The 23,922-nt window shown below is 36.7% G+C and overlaps 1 protein-coding gene across 1 annotated transcript in view; it reads left to right on the top strand.

Annotated features, from left to right (window-relative positions):
* The window catches only part of LOC128636217 (organic anion transporter 3-like), a 99,066-nt gene that overhangs the window by 51,450 nt on the left and 23,694 nt on the right, over positions 1–23,922 (top strand). The window contains exons 8-10 of the mRNA XM_053689260.1: positions 7,162–7,270; positions 8,202–8,405; positions 8,669–8,703. Of these exons, the coding sequence (XP_053545235.1) occupies positions 7,162–7,270; positions 8,202–8,405; positions 8,669–8,703 (348 nt within the window). The remainder of the gene's footprint in view (positions 1–7,161; positions 7,271–8,201; positions 8,406–8,668; positions 8,704–23,922) is intronic.

Genomic DNA, 23,922 nt, shown 5'->3' with positions numbered 1-23,922 from the left:
CCACCCAAGCAGAATTTTACATATACCGCCGGTATTTTCAAGGTTCAGGTCACAGTTGAAAATGAAAAATACATATAGAAATATATCATAGGAAAATTGTAAACTAATGATTACTCAATATCAGTTCTAGCTGCTTTAATTAATAAGTTATGTTGTATAATTAGATATGCTAATGAGCATGGCCGGTACTTTTTTCCAAAAAAAGGTGGTAACCCTAGCTAAAGATATAATGGCCATGTGCAAAATCTGAGGCCTACTAGAAATGCTGAATGTTATCTTCAGGTTCTGGACATATTTCATACCAGGATCACTTAGCTCAAGGTCCTCTGTATTTTATCTTGTCATTAGACCTCCCAACTGTCCTTATTTGAGAGGGACATACTGAGCTCTGTTTCACTGCCCTTATATTGAAACAACACACCGGTGGCACTTATTACAGAGCAACGTTTCGGGGCTCCTGCCCCTTTATCAAGCTAACATATATGAAGAAAAAACACACATTTATGTACATAGGAGACCAATCACAAACTCAGAGGGAGGGGTCACACACCTTTTAAGGTCTCACCTGACCTAACAAATAAGTGAGTAATTCTCACATAGTCAAAATTTTAACCCCTTCAGAACCTCATGTGAAAAAGACTCCATTTAAAAACAGATGCAGCAAGTTGCTATATAAACTATGATATATGGCTAAATATTTGGCTACATGTAAAATATCCATAGTGTATTGATCAATTAGGACAAAAAACAAAAACAAAATGAACAGGGGCCTTAAATAAAAGGAAGTAAATCAAATTCCCTATTTAATCCCTTGGGGTGCATAGTATCTAACTTCCAGATCCATCTGGCCTCTCTATATAGGAGGTCCTTAATCCTATCACCCCTTCTAATCTGTGTAGGGGCCTGGTCTATTACCATGTATCTGAGCTGGTTGATTTGGTGGCCTTTCTCAATAAAATGTGCAGGTACAGGGAGGTTAGCAGTTTTCTCATTTCTAATCGTGGATTTATGTTGGCATATGCGGTCCTTGACCCGTTGGGTCGTCTCGCCAACATATAACAGCCCACATGGGCACTTTAATGCATACACCACATGTGTAGAATTACATGTGTAATACCCTTTAATTGAGAATTTTCCCCCTGTATATGGATGAGAGATGCTACCACCATTTATGACATTTCCACATTGGCCACAACCTAGGCAGGGGAATGTACCCTCCTTCGGTTTACCAAGGAATCTCTGATCTCCTCTTCTAGTGGCATCAGAACTAGACATGGCTCTAACCAGCCTTTTACCTATGGTCTTACCCCTACGATAAGCTGCTCTAGGGATAATCTGGAATTCTTCAATTTCTGGACAAGCTTCCTTAAGTAAAGGCCAATTCCTCTTGATAATATTGAACACTTTTTGGCTCATGGTGTTGTAAGATGTAACAAAATTCATTCTTTTATTAGCAGATATAGTATGTGACTTATGGGGACTTTTAATAGATTGTTCTACTATATCTAATTGCTGACTATCATAACCCCTTTGGATAAATTTATTTTTCATCTCGGCAAATCTGACTGTTTTCTTCTGGGGGTCTGTGACTATTCTGTCCACCCTCATTAGTTGGGATTTTTGGATGCTGTCAAACACCTTAGGGGGGTGAAAACTGGTACGATGCAATAAGGTATTGCAGTCTGTGGGCTTCACAAATAAATCAGTAGTTAAGGACCCATTCTGTTTGAGGACAGTAGTGTCCAGAAACTCCACCTTGTGGCAATCATGTTTGCAGCTGAATTTTAGAAAAGGAACAGCATTCTCAATGTTGGTCTGGAGATCCCTTAATTTTTCAGGGGGGCCCCGCCACACGATGAACAGATCATCTATGTAGCGGAACCACCCCTGACAATGCTCCTTGAACAAGGGGTCATTGTAAACTACTCTTTCTTCAATGTGGTCCATGACCAAACAGGCATAGGCTGGGGCCACATTGGACCCCATAGCCGCCCCATTCTTTTGCATATAAAACTGCTTGTCATGCAAAAAGAAGTTATTGGTCAATACCAGGTCCAACAACTGGATAAGCCATTCTTCTTGTTGTCGACTATGTTGGCCATTCTGGGCTAGTGTATTGCTAATACAATTAATCCCCATACTATGCGGTATGACAGTATATAAAGAATTTACATCCCATGTGGAAAGAATAACATCATCTCCCAGTGATTTAAACTTAGAGATACATTCAATGAAGTGACCTGTGTCCCTAATATATGATTTCCCTTGAGTAACCATAGGGGATAAAACCTTATCCAAAAACTGGGCTGTGGGACTAAGCAGGGAGTTTATCCCAGCCACAATGGGTCTCCCTGGGGGATCTACCAAACACTTGTGGACTTTTGGCACCACGTAAAACACAGGCACAATAGGGTGATCAGGAAGCAAAAAATCATACAATTTCTTTGTTAACAATTCATTAGTTAAACCCATATCTAACATTCTCTTCAACTCTTGGTGGACACTGTTAGTGGGGTCACAGTCCAGTTTCATATAAGTGGTTTCATCATCAAGCTGTCGCATAATTTCCTTTTTGTACTTCACTGTGTCCATTACAACCACCGCACCGCCCTTATCGGCGGGCTTGATGGTGAGAGTTTTGTTATTATGTAGGGTTGTGAGTGCTTGGTATAGATTTTTGCTCAAATTGTGTCTATTGTCATCTTTGTGATTACTGATTAACTTCTTAAAGTCAGTATCCACTAGTTTAATGAAAGTCTCAACAGCCACATTGTCCCCTGAAGGGTTAAAGGAACTTTTTGAGTGCAGACCCAAGGGAGTTAAATCAAAAGCACCTTCATTATGGGGGGCGGAGCCAACCGCCGACAAGAGCAGACACATAGTGAGAGAGCTCCTGCTTCTCAGCTTTTAAAAACACTTTTATCTCTTTCTTTTTGGGTGACTAATTACTGCAGAAGTAGACAACTATAACTCTAAATGGAATACCTACATACTCATGACCCTTGTGAGTTTTTAAGCTGGATAATTTAACATCAGCCTGACACAGAATCCACGTGGCGGTCACTCAACATCAATCTGCTACTGGGCCCTTAACCTAACTTCCTCTGGGTATCTAACACTTATTTCAAGGGCTAGAAGTGAAGCGATGTCACTCTCCCTCTTACCCCAGCCTACAAGGATAAGTCCTACTACAAACGCGAACCTCACCGCTCAAGAAACAATGGACCTTCCTTCCATCTTTGCGGCACTCAGCGCAAAATTAGACCGACAGAGGGAGGATCTATTATATGTCCTGAAGCATGATCCCTGCAGCCCTGATGGGAAAGCCCTTGATGGGGGCACCACACAAGATCTGCCGGCAGACCTATCTAACACGCTACCGGAGCATGTTGACCATGAGTCGCAGCAAATATTTCCACATCCTACCTCTGATGCAGGGTTTAGAGAGCCGGAGTATGAGTTGCGCATACCGCTGAATCAGGGTGTTGCGGAGGGCAGCGAGGAAACAGGCACTACAGGGAGCATGCCATTCTTAGCGGAGTCAGAGGAGAGAAGAGTATCATTTACGAAGCTCCCGTTCACGGAAACTATAACTACCTCACCTCTGCCCCTCCAGGTGCCGAGACTTCCTCGACCTCCATCGGACATAAACGTCATAACGGTCGCATCTTTAGATCTCTGGGGGAGACTCTGGCTAAATGGACTATCGCTATTAACCGCATCCGCCTCTCTCCTGCAAAAGGGGTCTGAAGTCCAAGCTTCTGTAAGACATATGTACCTCCTAAAATATAATGTGGGCCATGTTGAATGTCCCTACTACTGCCCCCCTCACGCAGCTGGAGTAGGTTAGAAATCGGGTCTGCATATGGCTACTTAGACCAATGCCTGAAAGTGACTGTTTAATAATCCTCACTGTTGAAACCTGTGTTAGCTGAACGTTTGCGCTCCTAATGTGCTGTTGATTATATTTTCTTGTTAACCCTTAATAATTTGATTTTTGCTTTTGATATGTTACAGCTTTCTTGGGAGTATTGCACTATTTTAAACCTGTGCAGTTATGACGATATGAGCCTCTCAGAGATTAGCAGCTGTGTTCATTTTCATTTAATTTATATATATGTCAACTCTGTTTATAACACAGCGCTCTTACCTTGAACCTGCAACCTTGTTTAAATATAAATTATCTCATTAATGTAGGAGCATGGTTTAGTTTGATGCTCCTTTTTACATATTGTCTCAGCTAATGATGATTGCTCTCTCCTGCTATATCTTCTCACAGCTATATCTGTTCTCATTGCTACTCCCTGATTTAGAGGAAATTTACAGTTCACCCCTAGTGGTTTGAGCTTTCTGTTAGACTTTATGATGTTTTTTTATTTGCGTGTCTGTTCTTCCTATCACCGCAAACTTTATGTTTTTCAATCTAATCTTAACCTGAGAGGCCTTTGATACATAAGCACAGGAAACGTATTATATTCCCTCGGCACCAGACTAGGATTCTTGTCAAATATATCTTGAATGCCATCATACGACTTCCTATTACAATTTGATCACTATACTAGACCTCCTAGCCTCACATAGTTTGTCTTTTGAGTACTCCTGTAACCCCCAGTGGAGAACTGAGCATTATAACTTCTCCCTTATATCTATGTAAGGGACTAGCGAACAGTTTCTACTCCCACTCCTCAATGTCTGCAATATAGCCATCTTTAGTTTTGTTCCCTTATCCTCGCTATATCTTTAGGGCCTGATTTAATCTCCCGGCTAGATCCATGACGCATACATCTAGTTAGCTTCAACATACCTAGCTAATAGACATGAATCAGTTTTCTTATTGTATATATCCTGTTGCTACCCTAAATATTTAAACCTATCTTTGATGTTGAGTTTACTTGCTCTTGTTTGAGAAACACACTACTTAAATATCTCCAAACAATACTTTTCAGTTCGAGAGTCGGTATTGACTCTACTGAGGTCTCTCAATACATGTTATAAAGGTTACTGCTGGGCTGTGTTAACTGGGAAAGCGCGGCTCAGTATATCAGATAAATGAATGACCTTAGCTCGGATATATAGGTAGTAACTAACATAATACATGGTGTTGGAGATATCTGACTATGCGAGGGCCTTATTTATCTCTGTTTTTCATGTACTTTTTCAAATACTTAGTCGACCTCCCCTGTTTGTATCCTCCTTAGGTTATTCTCCTTATTGTTATATACTCCAGCCTCAATTTATTCAAGAGGTGATTAGAGGATAGTTATATTTCATAGAACATATTAAAGAATGGTGTTCTCAGGATATATCTGAATCTGACATACTAGCCGGCTCCGTCCCCCATCCCCCTTTATTCTATTTTTAGCGGCTCTCGCCCGCTGCATCCCCCTCCCCCATAAAAATATAGAGCTACCTCCTCCCTAGCCTCACCCTTACTTAAATAGATACCTTACTCTTCTTCCTATATAGCTAGGAGAGGACCATTCTTGTTTAAATTATGTTGATAATACTCTATAACAAAACTGAAGTCTCTCCATGAGATAGCCCACATGTTATATTAATATTTGTGATATTGAAATGCATTACCTTGCTCATTTTGCGATGTATACATTGATCTGTAACCGTTTTGGGGCATACCATATTTTCTGTATTTGTTTATGACTTCAATAAAAATCATTTAAAAAAAAAAAAAAGCACCTTCATTATGAATGTCCCGTATATTTTGTGTAAAGGACTGTCTATTTGGATTGTTAAAGAATGCCTTAAGACGTAGTCCCCTAAAGAAACGTGTCAGATCTGTCATGATGGAGAATGAGTCAGGAGTGGTGGTGGGGCAAAAAGATAAGCCCATATTCAGTACTGTTACTTCATCTGTAGACAATGCATATGAAGACAAGTTAATTACATTTACCTCTTTAGTTTGGTCTTTGTTTTAAGTCGGGTGCCCATGTGGGCTGTTATATGTTGGCGATACGACCCAATGGGTCAAGGACCGCATATGCCAACATAAATCCACGATTAGAAATGAGAAAACTGCTAACCTCCCTGTACCTGTACATTTTATTGAGAAAGGCCACCAAATCAACCAGCTCAGATACATGGTAATAGACCAGGCCCCTACACAGATTAGAGGGGGTGATAGGATTAAGGACCTCCTATATAGGGAGGCCAGATGGATCTGGAAGTTAGATACTATGCACCCCAAGGGATTAAATAGGGAATTTGATTTACTTCCTTTTATTTAAGGCCCCTGTTCATTTTGTTTTTGTTTTTTGTCCTAATTGATCAATACACTATGGATATTTTACATGTAGCCAAATATTTAGCCATATATCATAGTTTATATAGCAACTTGCTGCATCTGTTTTTAAATGGAGTCTTTTTCACATGAGGTTCTGAAGGGGTTAAAATTTTGACTATGTGAGAATTACTCACTTATTTGTTAGGTCAGGTGAGACCTTAACAGGTGTGTGACCCCTCCCTCTGAGTTTGTGATTGGTCTCCTATGTACATAAATGTGTGTTTTTTCTTCATATATGTTAGCTTGATAAAGGGGCAGGAGCCCCGAAACGTTGCTCTGTAATAAAGGCACTGTTGCCATTTTTTGAGTGCCACCGGTGTGTTGTTTCATTATACTTGTCACTGGACTTAGGGAAGTCCCCCTGGTGTGCACCAACCCGAATCATTGGAAAAATTAAGGATTAAGTGAGTGCTGGTCCTGCTTGTCTAAATATCACTGCCCTTATATGTCCTTATTTGCAGAATTTCCATTAGCCCCGCCCAAAGACCATCCATACATGTCAACTGACAGGCCAGACATGCCCATAACCCCACCCACTATTTACACACGCCCCCTCCTGGCATGTCACACCCACAATATTAGTCCCTTATACCTACAGTAGATACACATGTTGGGGGGATTTTGTCAGTTGGAGAAACAAGGAGGCCCTATTTAAGGTTTTAAGGTACATTATGGTTGTGATCCTATCCAATCACCTTTAGGGAGGAGCTAATAATGTGTAATGCTACCATAGTACACAACAAGGAAAAAATCCATCTATTTGCATCTATCAATTTTTCTAAGTATCTGTATATAGATTTCTACCTGTTTAGTCCACTGGTTCCTTTCATTATAACACCTATATGTATATATTTACTTTTTAGACAGGATGATCCTACAACTATCGTTTACAGCTCTTGCTAAGGGATGTCTTGGTTCTTCCATTGTGTGTGCTTATCTATACACAGCAGAACTCTTCCCAACGCTATTACGGTAAATACCACGTTTAATCTTCCGAGATAAACTCATTTTTATTTCTTCTTCTAATAGCTGTAGTGATAGAATCAGTTAGTACTTCATTATTTTGTATGAAAGTATCCTAAATTGTAAGCTTAGATCTTATATATGACCAGGCCTTCTATCCTGTTTGACCTGGTTTATCACATTTAAGATACACACACTTCCCAACATTTCACAGATAATATCCGTGACTGGAAAATTGGTGGTTGAACCTGGGTACCTAGTGGGTGGGGTCTCAACATTTTGCTGGGTTTGAACCAGTGAGGTGCATGGGTAAGCTTGGGCCATAGCATGGGCAGAGTTGACAGAGGCAGAAGTGTGGTTAAAGGGATAGTCTTCTCCAGAGTTGGTTTTGTTTAAAAAGATAAATAATCTCTTTCTTACCCTTACCTCAGTTTTTCATAACCAACACGGTTATATTAATATACTTTTAACCTCTGTGATTACCTTAAATCTAAGCCTCTGCAGACTGCCCCCTATCTCAGTTCTTTTGACAGACTTGGATTTTAGCCAATCAGTGCTGACTCCTAAGTAACTCTACGAGAATGAGTACAATGTTATCTATATGGCACACATAAACTAGCGCCCTCTAGCTGTGAAAAACCTGTTAAATGCACTGAGATAAGAGGCAGACTTTAAGGGTTAGAAACTAGCATATCAGTCTAACTAGGTTTAGCTTTCGACAAAGAATACCAAGAGAACAAAGCAAATTGATGATAACAGTAAATTGGAAAGCTGCTTAAGACTGCATGCCCTATCTGAATCATGAAAGTTTAATTTTGACTAGACTGTTCCTTTATACAATCCCTTTAAGTTAAAGGAGGGTGCCTAACAGCAGATTTGTTATCACTATAACAGTATTTCCTCATGTCATATTGATTGTGAACTTGTTCTTTGTATACAGACAAACTGGAATTGGATTCACTAATATGATGATGAGGCTTGGAGCAGTAATCACACCATTGGTCATAGTGACCAAAGCATATATGCCATCTCTTCCTACGATCATTTTTGGGGTGTTGCCCATCTTCTGTGGAGTTCCCATTCTTTGGCTGCCAGAGACTCTCAACTGCCCACTAACGGACACAATAGAGGAAGTAGAGACAAGGTGGGTATGAGAGAGGTGCACATTTAAAGGGATAGTGTAGTGTAAAATTAATGTGATTTCAATTACTTGCTATACTAGCTACCAGAGTATAAAATATATGTTTATGTTTATTTTAGTATTTGAAACAGCTGGTTTTGTGCTTTGAAACCACAACCAATCAAAGAGCTAGATTACAAGTGGTGCACTAACCTTTGCGTGCAAGTGATATTGGGTTTTTGCATGTGATGGAAATAGCGCTCGTAGTACAGGTTAAAGTAAATGAGATCACGAGAGCTTAATGGCATTTTACACTCGTCAGGTTAGCGCGACTGAAAACCCTGTGTAAAGGGTAGTGAGTTGAAAAAACTATTTGCACTGAACACAACATAAATACATTGACAATTACAGTTACACTCAGGTAAACACTATCTGAGCACAAAGCTCTTCCATATTTGTAACAGAAAATCACTAGAAAGTAGATTTTAATCTATAAAGTAAAAAAAATACCCTGTATACCGTATTATTCTCATTATTATTAAAGTGAAGGTAAAGTTACCTTAGTCTCTATGCAGTATTCCGTTTATGGAGTCAAATACTGTAAATATAGGTTTCATTCATCATTTTTTTCAGCTCTGCGTATAAATCAAGTTATAAAACGTATTAAGGCAATTTATTAAACATTTTTAGTCAACCCGAAAATATATATTTTTTTTACCTTTTGATCACATTTTACTATTGTCCTATTGAAATGTAGACCATTAGGCGACCGTCACTAGACGTCATCCGCCCGCTTATTCAAGAGCGCATGCGCAATTAAATTATTCTGTGGATTTCACACTGTGCACGCTCCCATTTTGCGCATGCGTTCTAGTTACAGGTAGGAATTCCTTAATACGTGGTAGGCAGCATCGGAGAGTAGAGCATGCGCAGTTTACTTCCGAATCATGAACGCGCTGTTGAGAGCGGGTAGGACCGCTCAAGACGTCATAGCTTGCAGAACAGGGAAGTAGGGCTTGGGAGGAGTCGGCAGCCAAACGGTAAGGGAATTTGAAATATATTTTTACGGATAAATATACCAGTAATAAAAAAAACTTGTCAAATACATTAAGGTACTATTGAGAAATGGTTGGTTAGCTGCAATACCGGATAACTTTACCTTCACTTTAATTATTATTATTGTAATATTAATAATAATAAAAATGGTGATGAAGATGATAATAATAATAAAGAATAACAATATTATAATTATCATTTTATACTGTCGGGTTACAATGTAGAGAAATCTAGATTTTTTGCCTTTTCAAATGAATTACCATGTTTATTTATTTTTTTCTCATATACTTTCCTTTAATTGTAAATGGGGAAAGGTTTGGATTATGGAATATTTGTATATTTGCGTCTGCTAATTGAGGGGATGGGACTAAGTGTAAACAACAATATCTTGTGTCATTTGGGCAATATGTATATATCATAATAAGCTTATACATGTAACCTAAAGGTAGCTTTATATCATTTAATACTTTTGTATACATAGTACCCTTAGAGAGATACTACAGTACTGTAATCAGAAAGGTAACAGTTGTTCTTTAAGATATAGACTAGCATTTGCATTTTAGAATAAAAAACAAACAGACGCAGGTAAGGAAGATTAAGAACTCCATTTATCAAATGCACAAGCCATGTTTACTGGGTTTCCGACTTGTGTGTGTGTGTGTGTGTTGTAGGAGAGTGTGTGTGGTTTGTATGAGAGTGTGTGTGGTATATGAGAGGCTGTATGATGTGTGTGTGTTGTAGGAGAGTGTGTGTGGTTTGTATGAGAGTGTGTCTGTGTATGTGAGTGTGTGGTATATGAGAGGCTGTATGATGTGTGTGTGTGTTGTAGGAGAGTGTGTGTAGTTTGTATGAGAGTGTGTGTGTATGTGAGTGTGTGGTATATGAGAGGCTGTTTGATGTGTGTGTTGTAGGAGAGTGTGTGTGGTTTGTATGAGAGTGTGTGTGGTGTATGCGAGTGTGTGGTATATGAGAGGCTGTATGATGTGTGTGTTGTAGGAGCGTGTGTGTGGTTTGTATGAGAGTGTGTCTGTGTATGCGAGTGTGTGGTATATGAGAGGCTGTATGATGTGTGTGTGTGTTGTAGGAGAGTGTGTGTGGTTTGTATGAGAGTGTCTGTGGTGTATGCGAGTGTGTGGTATATGAGAGGCTGTATGATGTGTGTGTTGTAGGAGCGTGTGTGTGGTTTGTATGAGAGTGTGTATGCGAGTGTGTGGTATATGAGAGGCTGTATGATGTGTGTGTTGTTTGTATGAGAGTGTGTGTGGTGTATGCGAGTGTGTGGTATATGAGAGGCTGTATGGTGTGTGTGTTGTAGGAGAGTGTGTGTGGTTTGTATGAGAGTGTGTGTGGTGTATGCGAGTGTGTGGTATATGAGAGGCTGTATGATGTGTGTGTTGTAGGAGAGTGTGTGTAGTTTGTATGAGAGTGTGTGTGTGTTGTAGGAGAGTGTGTGTGGTTTGTATGTGAGTGTGTCGTATATGAGAGGCAGTATGATGTGTAGTGTTGTAGGAGAGTGTGTGTGGTGTATGTGAGTGTGTGGTATATGAGAGGCTGTATGATGTGTAGTGTTGTAGGAGAGTGTGTGTGGTGTATGCGAGTGTGTGGTATATGAGAGGCTGTATGATGTGTGGTTTGTATGAGAGTGTGTGGTATATGAGAGGCTGTATGATGTGTGTGTTGTAGGAGAGTGTGTGTGGTTTGTATGAGAGTGTGTGTGGTGTATGTGAGTGTGTGGTATATGAGAGGCTGTATGATGTGTGTGTTGTAGGAGAGTGTGTGTAGTTTGTATGAGAGTGTGTGTGTGTTGTAGGAGAGTGTGTGTGGTTTGTATGTGAGTGTGTGGTATATGAGAGGCTGTATGATGTTTGTGTTGTATGAAATTGTGTGGTGTGTATATGTTGTATGAGAGTGTGGGTGTTGTGTGTTGTGAGTGTGTTATTACCTTTTACAACACTCTAAAAGTTTGACTACATTCAGAAATAAAGTAAACACACATTTTAATAACTTTGTAAAAAATTTAAGCTATCTTGTTGTGTATTACTTCAGAAATGTTCAGACCAGGCATAAAAATAGGGTTGCAAAGGTATGTGGTATCATGGCACTGGGTTTTGGGGAAAAAAAATTGAAGAACCGGGCAATAAGTGATACAAACCACCATCCACAAGCAGATCCAAAACATACATTGGCCTCTATTTATCAAAGTCTGGCGGACCTGATCCGACAGTGCGGATCAGGTCCGCCAGACCTCGCTGAATACGTAAAGCAATACGCTCTCCGTATTCAGCATTGCACCAGCAGCTCACAAGAGCTGCTGGTGCAACGCTGCCCCCTGCAGAATCGCGGCCAATCGGCCGCCAGCAGGGGGGTGTCAACCATTAGAATCTTTAGACCGCTGCTTCATAACTGGTAACTGGTCTGAAGACTCGCCAGAAACACGGGCCATCAAGCTCCTTTCAGAGCTTGATAGATAGGCCCCATTGTGTTCACACATAGAAAACAAGAATGCAGCAGGTGAGAGAAGAGTAGGGGTGTGGGAGGTGGAAGTGGGAGTCCAATAAAAAGCACAACAGTGCCGCATTGAGGACAACTCTGCATGGTGTTGATGACAGTAAATATGCAAATTAGTGTACACTAGAAATATTTTGTTTGTAATGGCAGGTGTGATGTGTGTATGACCCTGGGGAAAGTCTCCCTAAGGTAGATAGGGAAAACCAGACATGGACTTCTTGCCTAATGTGCCTAGAGGTATATGGCTGCACCTCACTGATGAGGCCCATATAAGGCTGAAACAATCATCTGGGGTTGCTGTGTTCCTTATTCAAAGGAGGATTGCCTGGTATTTCGGGGCTGGACTGACCTTGTTAGGCGGGATCAGACTTATATACTTCAGAAATATTCTCCTCTGTGAAAAGCACAATTGGGTAAAAAGAGGCTGCTCCTAGGTGGTACCTCACCATTAAACAACCTACTGAGCTGTTGTTTAGTTTTGGCAGATTTCTTCTTTTTCTGTATGAATTTGTATTATGACCCTGGAAAAGTCTCGGTAAGGGTGATGGGGGAAACCAGACGTGGGGGCATATTTACCAAGTTCCGTACGGAGCTTGATGCCTCTTAAAGACCGCTGCTCCATAACTTGTCTGCCTGCTCTGAGGCCGCGGACAGAAATCAACCCGATCGAATACGATCAGGTTGATTGACACCGCCTGCAGGGGGCGGCATTGCACCAGCAGTTCACAAGAACTGCTGGTGCACTGATAAATGCCGACAGCGTATGCTGTCGGCATTTATTGATGTGCAGTGGACATGATACGCTACATCGTATCATGTCCGCTCACACATTGATAAATATGCCCTGTGGACTCCTTGCCCAGGGATATGGCTACACCTCACGGATGAGGCCCACAGAAGGCAGAAACAATTATCTGGTTTGCCATGTTCCTTGTTCAGAGTAGAATTGCCTGGTATTTCGGGGCTAGACTGACCTTGTTAGGCCGGATCAGACTGATATACTTTATAAGAGGCAGCTTGTAGGTGGTAACTCGCCATAGAACAAGCTACTGAGCTGTTGTTCATTCCTGAGAAAACAGTTCTCTTTCTGTATACATTTGTATTATGATCCTAGGGAAGTCTCCCTAAGGGTGATGGGGAAACCAGACATGGGGGTCAATTTAACAAAGTGCGAGCAGACATGATACGATGTAGCGTATCATATCCGCCGCACATCAATGAATATCGGCATTTATCATTGCACAAGCAGTTCACCAGAACTAATGAAGAAAGAAAGTTCTGGCAGCACATAGTAGTGATAAAATAATTCACTTTATTGAGCAATATTTCAAGCACACAGGTACATCATGGACTGAACGTCTGACGCGTTTCACGACCCCTACTGGCGCTTCATCAGAGACAACAGGTGTTCTAACCACAGCCTTCTTATACATAGGCTGTGGACAGGTACATATTTTAACCCTTCAATGTCACAATCATACACAGTAAACATTAAAAGGATACCAAGTCATAAAATATGCTACAGTTCACAATGTCAAAATCTCTCATGTTACCCTTATCAAGGAAATATATATATATATATCTGCTTGTAGAATATTCACTCTAAATACTTATTGCATAACTTTGTAATTATGCCCATTAATGTAGGTAACCTATCTTAAAGGAATGATTTAAATCATATTATTATAGACAATTGAATCATGAAATAATTGAAAAACCTACAAGAATATGTAAGAATATGTAAATATGCTAGTATTTCAAACCCTCATGTATATATATATATTTTGTCCAAACCATTATTAACCAGTTTAAGTACACACGCATATATATATATATATGAATATACATGTACATTTGTATGTATACATTCACAGCCAACAACTTTTCTGACTATGTTTTATGTTATTTTATTTTATTATTCGGTTCTAACTTGATGGCTGACTTATTATCAACTATGCAAAAAGCAAACAATGATGATAATTGATAGCTATACAAAATAACTAATATCCCATTCCAAATTAAGGCCATTGGGAGTTCTAGTTTTTAACTGATAGATCCAGTATAGCTCTTTTTTATCCAAAATCTTATACTTATTACCCCCTCTTAAAGGGACCTTTGCTACATCAATAATTTTCACCTTAAATTTACCTTCATGATTGAAGTGCCGACCTACCGTAGATTCTTTGCAATAATTTTTCACATCATTGACATGTTCCCTAACCCTCACATTGACCTCTCTGGTCGTTTTTCCAACATATTGGATCTTGCACAAACTGCATTCCAATAGATAGACCGCGAACGTAGTCTTACAGTTCGCATAGAAGGTTATAGGATATACATTATTATCAACTGAGGATTTAAAAATATTTGTTGCATCAATCATAGGGCAAGTTAGGCACGTTTTAGCGCCACATTTGAAGCACCCTGCCTTTTTCAACCAGTTATCTCCTCTGTAAGTTCTCATACTTGGAACCAAACTGGGAGCTAGCTGAGCCGCCAGTGTCATCGGTTTCTTGGGTACAAATCTGCAACCAGACGTATAATTCTGCAGTATTTGATCCCCACCAAGTATTGGCATATGTCTCTCTAAGATTTTGACTATGTAAAAAAATTGGTTGGTATACTCTGTTGTGAATACAATAGTACCATCTTTGAATTGTAAGTGATTGGCTTTATTAGCTCTATTTCTTATTTTCACTTTGCTGATTTCTAACTTGGTCTTCTCCAGTTTTTTTGGATCATACCCCCTTGCTGTTAACCTTTTTGTTAATTTGTCAGCCTGTTGGTGATAAATTACATCATCTTCAGTATTTCTCCTTAATCTGATGTATTGACCCCTTGGAATAGCTCGAACCAAATGGGGGGGATGGCAAGAGCTTGCATGTAGGATAGTATTACCTGCAGTGCTTTTGCGAAATGTTTTAGACAGAATCCTTTTCTCTTCCACATTCCCCTCCAAGGTTATGTCCAAGAAGTCAATACACCTATGATCATATCCTCCTACAAATTTCAAAAATAGTTCATTGTTATTCAAAAAGATACAAAAACCTTGAAATCCAATGTTCATCCACGATCATAATCAAATCGTCAATTAATCTTTTGTAATACAGTATTTTTTCAGTATGTTCTTTAAATTCATCATTATATAAGTACTTAATTTCCCAGAAGCCAACATACAAGTTGGCAAAGCAAGGGGCAAACTTTGCCCCCATTGCCGTGCCACAACATTGCAGATAATTAATATGTACCAAAAAACTGTAGAAAGAGATATATTACATTTATCTTTAAATAAAAAATCAGTCAGAAGTAATGTTAAGAAAACTGAGAAATTGGCGATGGAATCACTCAAAAGTAATCAAGAAATTGTAATCAGGAACTCCGATAAGGGAGGTAATATTGTTGTTTTAAACAAAAAAAGATTACTTTGATGAAGCCCTTCGCCAATTAAATGATACAACTACCTATACGTTACTTAGTGGAAATCCAACATTGATCTTTAAGAGAGAATTGTTGTCGTTGCTTGATGATGGTGTATATTTAGGATTATTCAGACAGGAGGATATTGAGTTATTTGTTCCAGAGTTCCCAATAGTGCCACTATTTCACTATTTGCCCAAGGTCCATAAGAATCCTTTGCGACCACCGGGCAGGCCCATTGTGTCGGGCATTGGGTCATTGCTTGAGCCCCTCTCGGAATGGTTGGACCAAATATTGCAGCCAATAGTGAAAAATCTATTTAGCTATTTGAGAGATTCTGCACATTTGCTTGAATGTTTGAAGGATTTTGAATGGAAGGATAAACATTCATGGGTAGTAGTAGACATAGTATCATTGTATACTGTCATCCCCCATACATCAGGGATTATGGCTGTGAGATACTTCCTTGACAAATTTTCTGCATATGAAGATAACATCAAGATATATATTTGTGCAATTTTGGAATTTGTCCTTACCCACAATTTCCTAATTTTTGATGTTGGAAAAACGACCAGAGAGGTCAATGTGAGGGTTAGGGAACATGTCAATGATGTGAAAAATTATTGCAAAGAATCTACAGTAGCTCGGCACTTCAATCTTATACATTTCACTCATGAAGGTAAATTTAAGGTGAAAATTATTGATGTAACAAAGGTCCCTTTAAGAGGGGGTAATAAGTATAAGATTTTGGATAAAATACTATACTGGATCTATCAGTTAAAAACTAGAACTCCCAATGGCCTTAATTTGGAATGGGATATTAGTTATTTTGTATAGCTATCAATTATCATCATTGTTTGCTTTTTGCATAGTTGATAATAAGTCAGCCATCAAGTTAGAACCGAATAATAAAATAAAATAGCATAAAACATAGTCAGAAAAATTGTTGGCTGTGAATGTATACATACAAATGTACATGTATATTCATATATATATGCGTGTGTACTTAAACTGGTTAATAATGGTTTGGACAAAATATATATATATATATATATATATATATATACATGAGGGTTTGAAATACTAGCATATTTACATATTCTTACATATTCTTGTAGGTTTTTCAATTATTACATGATTCAATTGTCTATAATAATATGATTTAAATCATTCCTTTAAGAGGTTACCTACATTAATGGGCATAATTACAAAGTTATGCAATAAGTATTTAGAGTGAATATTCTACAAGCATATATATATATATTTCTTTCCTTGATAAGGGTAGCATGAGAGATTTTGGCATTGTGAACTGTAGCATATTTTATGACTTGGTATCCTTTTAATGTTTACTGTGTATGATTGTGACATTGAAGGGTTAAAATATGTACCTGTCCACAGCCTGTGTATAAGAAGGCTGTGGTTAGAACACCTGTTGTCTCTGATGAAGCGCCACTAGGGGGCGTGAAACGCGTCAGTCGTTCAGTCCATGATGTACCTGTGTGCTTGAAATATTGCTCAATAAAGTGAATTATTTTATCACTACTATGTGCTGCCAGAACTTTCTTTCTTCACTGGATACTATTGGCAAGTAAATCCGTTGCCTCACGGGCATTGCACCCGATCACCGCAAGCTAGATTGTGCGAAAGCTGGATATAGAAGCGTCAGTGATGTCATCCATAGGAGTCTGCATCCGGAGTATGGCGTGTGAGCTGGAAGCGGCCTCTCCTGTTACCTGAAGAGTTCACCAGAACTGCTTGTACAATGCCGCCCCCTGCAAATTCGCGGCCAATCGGCTGCTATCAGGGGGTGTAAATCAGCCCAATCGTATAGGATCGGGCGGATTGAAGACCACAGCCTCAGAGGCAGCAGACAAGTTATGGAGCAGCGATCTTTAGACTGCTGCTTCATAACTGCTGTTTCTGGCGAGCCTGAAGGCTCACACGGAAACAGGGACATCAAGCTCCATTTGGAGCTTGATAATTTGGCCCCTAAATGTGTTTTTATAATAACTGCTGATTGAATCAGCCAATCAGATTTTTCTACCTTAATTCCGATTGGCTGATAGAATCCTATCAGCCAATCGGAATTCGAGGGACGCCATCTTGGATGACGTCACTTAAAGGTACCGTCATTCGTCGTTAGTCGTCGGGAAGAAGAGGATGGATCCGCGTAGGCTCTTCTGAAGATGGCTCCGCTCCGCTCCGGATGGATGAAGATTGAAGACGCCCCCTGGATGATGACGTCTATCGGATCGAAGACCTCTTCAGCGCCGCCTGGATGATGACTTCATCGGATGGAAGATTTCTTCAGCGCCCCTTGGATGATGACTTCTGCCGCTCCGGATCTCCTCTTCAGTTCCATCGGTGCTCAGCTGAGTGAAGACGACTCAAGGTAGGATGATCTTCAGGGGGGTAGTGTTAGGTTTATTTAAAGGGGTTTGGGTTAGATTAGGGGTATGTGGGTGGTGGGTTTTAATGTTGGGGGGGGGGTTGTATTTTTATTTTACAGGCAAAAGAGCTGTTTTATTTGGGGCATGCCCCGCAAAAGGCCCTTTTAAGGGCTGGTAAGGCAAAAGAGCTGTTTACTTTTTAATGTAGAATAGGGTAGGGAATTTTTTTTATTTTGGGGGGCTTTGTTATTTTATTAGGGTGCTTAGATTAGGTGTAAGTAGCTTAAAATTGTTGTAATATTTTTTAAATGTTTGTAACTTATTTTTTTTATTTTTTGTAACTTAGCTTTTTTTATTTTTTGTACTTTAGTTAGTTTATTTAATTGTATTTAATTGTAGTTATTTGTAGGTAATTAATTTAATTAATTTAATGATAGTGTAGTTTTAGGTTTAATTGTAACTTAGGTTAGGATTTATTTTACAGGTAATTTTGTATTTCTTTTAGCTAGGTAGTTATTAAATAGTTATTAACTATTTAATAACTATTCTAACTAGCTAAAATAAATACAAAGTTACCTGTAAAATAAATATAAATCCTAAAATAGCTACAATGTAATTATTAATTATATTGTAGCTATCTTAGGGTTTATTTTACAGGCAAGTATTTAGTTTTAAATAGGAATAATTTATTAAAGTATAGTGTAGTGTTAGGTGTAATTGTAACTTACGTTAGTTTTTATTTTACAGGTAAATTTCTCTTTATTTTAGCTAGGTAGCTATTAAATAGTTAATAACTATTTAATAGCTATTGTACCTAGTTAAAATAAATTGAAAGTTGCCTGTAAAATAAATATAAATCCTAAGATAGCTACAATATAATTATTATTTATATTGTAGCTATATTAAGGTTTATTTTAAAGGTAAGTATTTAGTTTTAAATAGGATTCATTTAGTTAATAAGAGTTAAATTTATTTAGATGTATTTAATTAATATTTAAGTTAGGGGGGTGTTAGGGTTAGTGTTAGACTTAGGTTTAGGGGTTAATAATTTTATTAGAGTTGCGGCGGTGTAGGGGGGGCAGGATAGGGGTTAATAATTTTATTACAGTGGAGGCGGTGTAGGGGGGGCAGTATAGGGGTTAATAAATTTATTATAGGTGGCGACGGTGTAGGGGGGGCAGATTAGGGGTTAATAAGTTTAATATAGGTTGCGGCGGGGTCCGGCAGCGGCGGTTTAGAGGTTAAACTATTTATTTAGTTGCAGCGGGGTCCGGGATCCGCAGGATAGGGGTTAATAAATTTATTATAGGTGGCAGCGGTATAGGGGGGGGCAGGATAGGGGTTAGTAGGTATAATGTAGGTGGCGGCGGTGTCCGGGAGCGGTGGTTTAGAGGTTAATACATTTATTATAGTTGCGGCGGGGTCTAGGAGCGGCGGTTTAGGGGTTAGTAACTTTAGTTGCGGGGGGCACCGGTATAGGGGGTAGAACAGTGTAGTTAGTGTGAGTGCTTAGTGACAGGGGTATCAATAAAGCTGTGAAAAAGCCAAAGAGCAGCGAGATCAGATGAGTGATAACTATCACAGTCCGCTGCTCATCGCCCCGTACTTGGTGCACGGCTTTTTGACAGCTTTTTTGATAACTTAGGCGAACGTATTCAGGTCCGCGGCGGCGATGGTAGGCAAGCTTAGGCGGGCGTATTGGACCGGCGAAGGCAGGTAAAGTAGACGCCTTGATAAGTACCCCTCTATGTGTACTTTGTATTGTATTTTTATTAGATGGTGTTGTTATAAGTGTAAGTGTACTTTGTAATGTATTTTTATTAGATGGTGTTGTTATAAGTGTAAGTGTACTTTGTATTGTATTTTTTATTAGATGGTGTTGTTATAAGTGTAAGTGTACTTTGTATTGTATTTTTTATTAGATGGTGTTGTTATAAGTGTAAGTGTACTTTGTATTGTATTTTTTATTAGATGGTGTTGTTATAAGTGTAAGTGTACTTTGTATTGTATTTTTATTAGATGGTGTTGTTATAAGTGTAAGTGTACTTTGTATTGTATTTTTTATTAGATGGTGTTGTTATAAGTGTAAGTGTACTTTGTATTGTATTTTTATTAGATGGTGTTGTTATTAGTGTAAGTGTACTTTGTATTGTATTTTTATTAGATGGTGTTGTTATTAGTGTAAGTGTACTTTGTATTGTATTTTATTAGATGGTGTTGTTATAAGTGTAAGTGTACTTTGTATTGTATTTTTTATTAGATGGTGTTGTTATAAGTGTAAGTGTACTTTGTATTGTATTTTTATTAGATGGTGTTGTTATTAGTGTAAGTGTACTTTGTATTGTATTTTTATTAGATGGTGTTGTTATAAGTGTAAGTATACTTTGTATTGTATTTTATTAGATGGTGTTGTTATAAGTGTAAGTGTACTTTGTATTGTATTTTTATTAGATGGTGTTGTTATGAGTGTAAGTGTACTTTGTATTGTATTTTTATTAGATGGTGTTGTTATAAGTGTAAGTGTACTTTGTATTGTATTTTTATTAGATGGTGTTGTTATAAGTGTAAGTGTACTTTGTATTGTATTTTTATTAGATGGTGTTGTTATAAGTGTAATTGTACTTTGTATTGTATTTTTATTAGATGGTGTTGTTATTAGTGTAAATGTACTTTGTATTGTATTTTTTATTAGATGGTGTTGTTATTAGTGTAAGTGTACTTTGTATTGTATTTTTATTAGATGGTGTTGTTATAAGTGTAAGTGTACTTTGTATTGTATTTTTTATTAGATGGTGTTGTTATAAGTGTAAGTGTACTTTGTATTGTATTTTTATTAGATGGTGTTGTTATGAGTGTAAGTGTACTTTGTATTGTATTTTTATTAGATGGTGTTGTTATAAGTGTAAGTGTACTTTGTATTGTATTTTTTATTAGATGGTGTTGTTATAAGTGTAAGTGTACTTTGTATTGTATTTTTATTAGATGGTGTTGTTATTAGTGTAAGTGTACTTTGTATTGTATTTTTATTAGATGGTGTTGTTATTAGTGTAAGTGTACTTTGTATTGTATTTTATTAGATGGTGTTGTTATAAGTGTAAGTGTACTTTGTATTGTATTTTTATTAGATGGTGTTGTTATGAGTGTAAGTGTACTTTGTATTGTATTTTTATTAGATGGTGTTGTTATAAGTGTAAGTGTACTTTGTATTGTATTTTTATTAGATGGTGTTGTTATTAGTGTAAATGTACTTTGTATTGTATTTTTTATTAGATGGTGTTGTTATGAGTGTAAGTATACTTTGTATTGTATTTTTTATTAGATGGTGTTGTTATAAGTGTAAGTATACTTTGTATTGTATTTTTATTAGATGGTGTTGTTATAAGTGTAAGTGTACTTTGTATTGTATTTTTTATTAGATGGTGTTGTTATGAGTGTAAGTATACTTTGTATTGTATTTTTTATTAGATGGTGTTGTTATGAGTGTAAGTATACTTTGTATTGTATTTTTTATTAGATGGTGTTGTTATAAGTGTAAGTATACTTTGTATTGTATTTTTTATTAGATGGTGTTGTTATAAGTGTAAGTATACTTTGTATTGTATTTTTTATTAGATGGTGTTGTTATAAGTGTAAGTATACTTTGTATTGTATTTTTTATTAGATGGTGTTGTTATAAGTGTAAGTATACTTTGTATTGTATTTTTTATTAGATGGTGTTGCTATGAGTGTAAGTGTACTTTGTATTGTATTTTTTATTAGATGGTGTTGTTATAAGTGTAAGTATACTTTGTATTGTATTTTTTATTAGATGGTGTTGCTATGAGTGTAAGTGTACTTTGTATTGTATTTTTTATTAGATGGTGTTGTTATAAGTGTAAGTGTACTTTGTATTGTATTTTTATTAGATGGTGTTGTTATAAGTGTAAGTATACTTTGTATTGTATTTTTTATTAGATGGTGTTGCTATGAGTGTAAGTATACTTTGTATTGTATTTTTTATTAGATGGTGTTGCTATGAGTGTAAGTGTACTTTGTATTGTATTTTTATTAGATGGTGTTGTTATAAGTGTAAGTGTACTTTGTATTGTATTTTTATTAGATGGTGTTGTTATTAGTGTAAGTGTACTTTGTATTGTATTTTATTAGATGGTGTTGTTATAAGTGTAAGTGTACTTTGTATTGTATTTTTTATTAGATGGTGTTGTTATAAGTGTAAGTGTACTTTGTATTGTATTTTTATTAGATGGTGTTGTTATTAGTGTAAGTGTACTTTGTATTGTATTTTTATTAGATGGTGTTGTTATAAGTGTAAGTATACTTTGTATTGTATTTTATTAGATGGTGTTGTTATAAGTGTAAGTGTACTTTGTATTGTATTTTTATTAGATGGTGTTGCTATGAGTGTAAGTGTACTTTGTATTGTATTTTTATTAGATGGTGTTGTTATAAGTGTAAGTGTACTTTGTATTGTATTTTTATTAGATGGTGTTGTTATTAGTGTAAGTGTACTTTGTATTGCATTTTATTAGATGGTGTTGTTATAAGTGTAAGTATACTTTGTATTGTATTTTTTATTAGATGGTGTTGTTATAAGTGTAAGTATACTTTGTATTGTATTTTTTATTAGATGGTGTTGCTATGAGTGTAAGTGTACTTTGTATTGTATTTTTTATTAGATGGTGTTGTTATAAGTGTAAGTATACTTTGTATTGTATTTTTTATTAGATGGTGTTGCTATGAGTGTAAGTGTACTTTGTATTGTATTTTTTATTAGATGGTGTTGTTATTAGTGTAAGTATACTTTGTATTGTATTTTTTATTAGATGGTGTTGTTATAAGTGTAAGTATACTTTGTATTGTATTTTTTATTAGATGGTGTTGCTATGAGTGTAAGTGTACTTTGTATTGTATTTTTTATTAGATGGTGTTGTTATAAGTGTAAGTATACTTTGTATTGTATTTTTTATTAGATGGTGTTGCTATGAGTGTAAGTGTACTTTGTATTGTATTTTTTATTAGATGGTGTTGTTATAAGTGTAAGTGTACTTTGTATTGTATTTTTATTAGATGGTGTTGTTATAAGTGTAAGTATACTTTGTATTGTATTTTTTATTAGATGGTGTTGCTATGAGTGTAAGTATACTTTGTATTGTATTTTTTATTAGATGGTGTTGCTATGAGTGTAAGTGTACTTTGTATTGTATTTTTATTAGATGGTGTTGTTATAAGTGTAAGTGTACTTTGTATTGTATTTTTATTAGATGGTGTTGTTATTAGTGTAAGTGTACTTTGTATTGTATTTTATTAGATGGTGTTGTTATAAGTGTAAGTGTACTTTGTATTGTATTTTTTATTAGATGGTGTTGTTATAAGTGTAAGTGTACTTTGTATTGTATTTTAATTAGATGGTGTTGTTATTAGTGTAAGTGTACTTTGTATTGTATTTTTATTAGATGGTGTTGTTATAAGTGTAAGTATACTTTGTATTGTATTTTATTAGATGGTGTTGTTATAAGTGTAAGTGTACTTTGTATTGTATTTTTATTAGATGGTGTTGTTATGAGTGTAAGTGTACGTTGTATTGTATTTTTATTAGATGGTGTTGTTATAAGTGTAAGTGTACTTTGTATTGTATTTTTATTAGATGGTGTTGTTATAAGTGTAAGTGTACTTTGTATTGTATTTTTATTAGATGGTGTTGTTATAAGTGTAATTGTACTTTGTATTGTATTTTTATTAGATGGTGTTGTTATTAGTGTAAATGTACTTTGTATTGTATTTTTTATTAGATGGTGTTGTTATTAGTGTAAGTGTACTTTGTATTGTATTTTTATTAGATGGTGTTGTTATGAGTGTAAGTGTACTTTGTATTGTATTTTTATTAGATGGTGTTGTTATAAGTGTAAGTGTACTTTGTATTGTATTTTTTATTAGATGGTGTTGTTATAAGTGTAAGTGTACTTTGTATTGTATTTTTATTAGATGGTGTTGTTATTAGTGTAAGTGTACTTTGTATTGTATTTTTATTAGATGGTGTTGTTATTAGTGTAAGTGTACTTTGTATTGTATTTTATTAGATGGTGTTGTTATAAGTGTAAGTGTACTTTGTATTGTATTTTTATTAGATGGTGTTGTTATGAGTGTAAGTGTACTTTGTATTGTATTTTTAT

The sequence above is a fragment of the Bombina bombina genome, chromosome 7, assembly GCF_027579735.1.
Source record: "Bombina bombina isolate aBomBom1 chromosome 7, aBomBom1.pri, whole genome shotgun sequence".
NCBI classification, from domain to species: Eukaryota; Metazoa; Chordata; class Amphibia; order Anura; family Bombinatoridae; genus Bombina; species Bombina bombina.
This window is presented reverse-complemented; position numbering and strand designations above follow the sequence as displayed.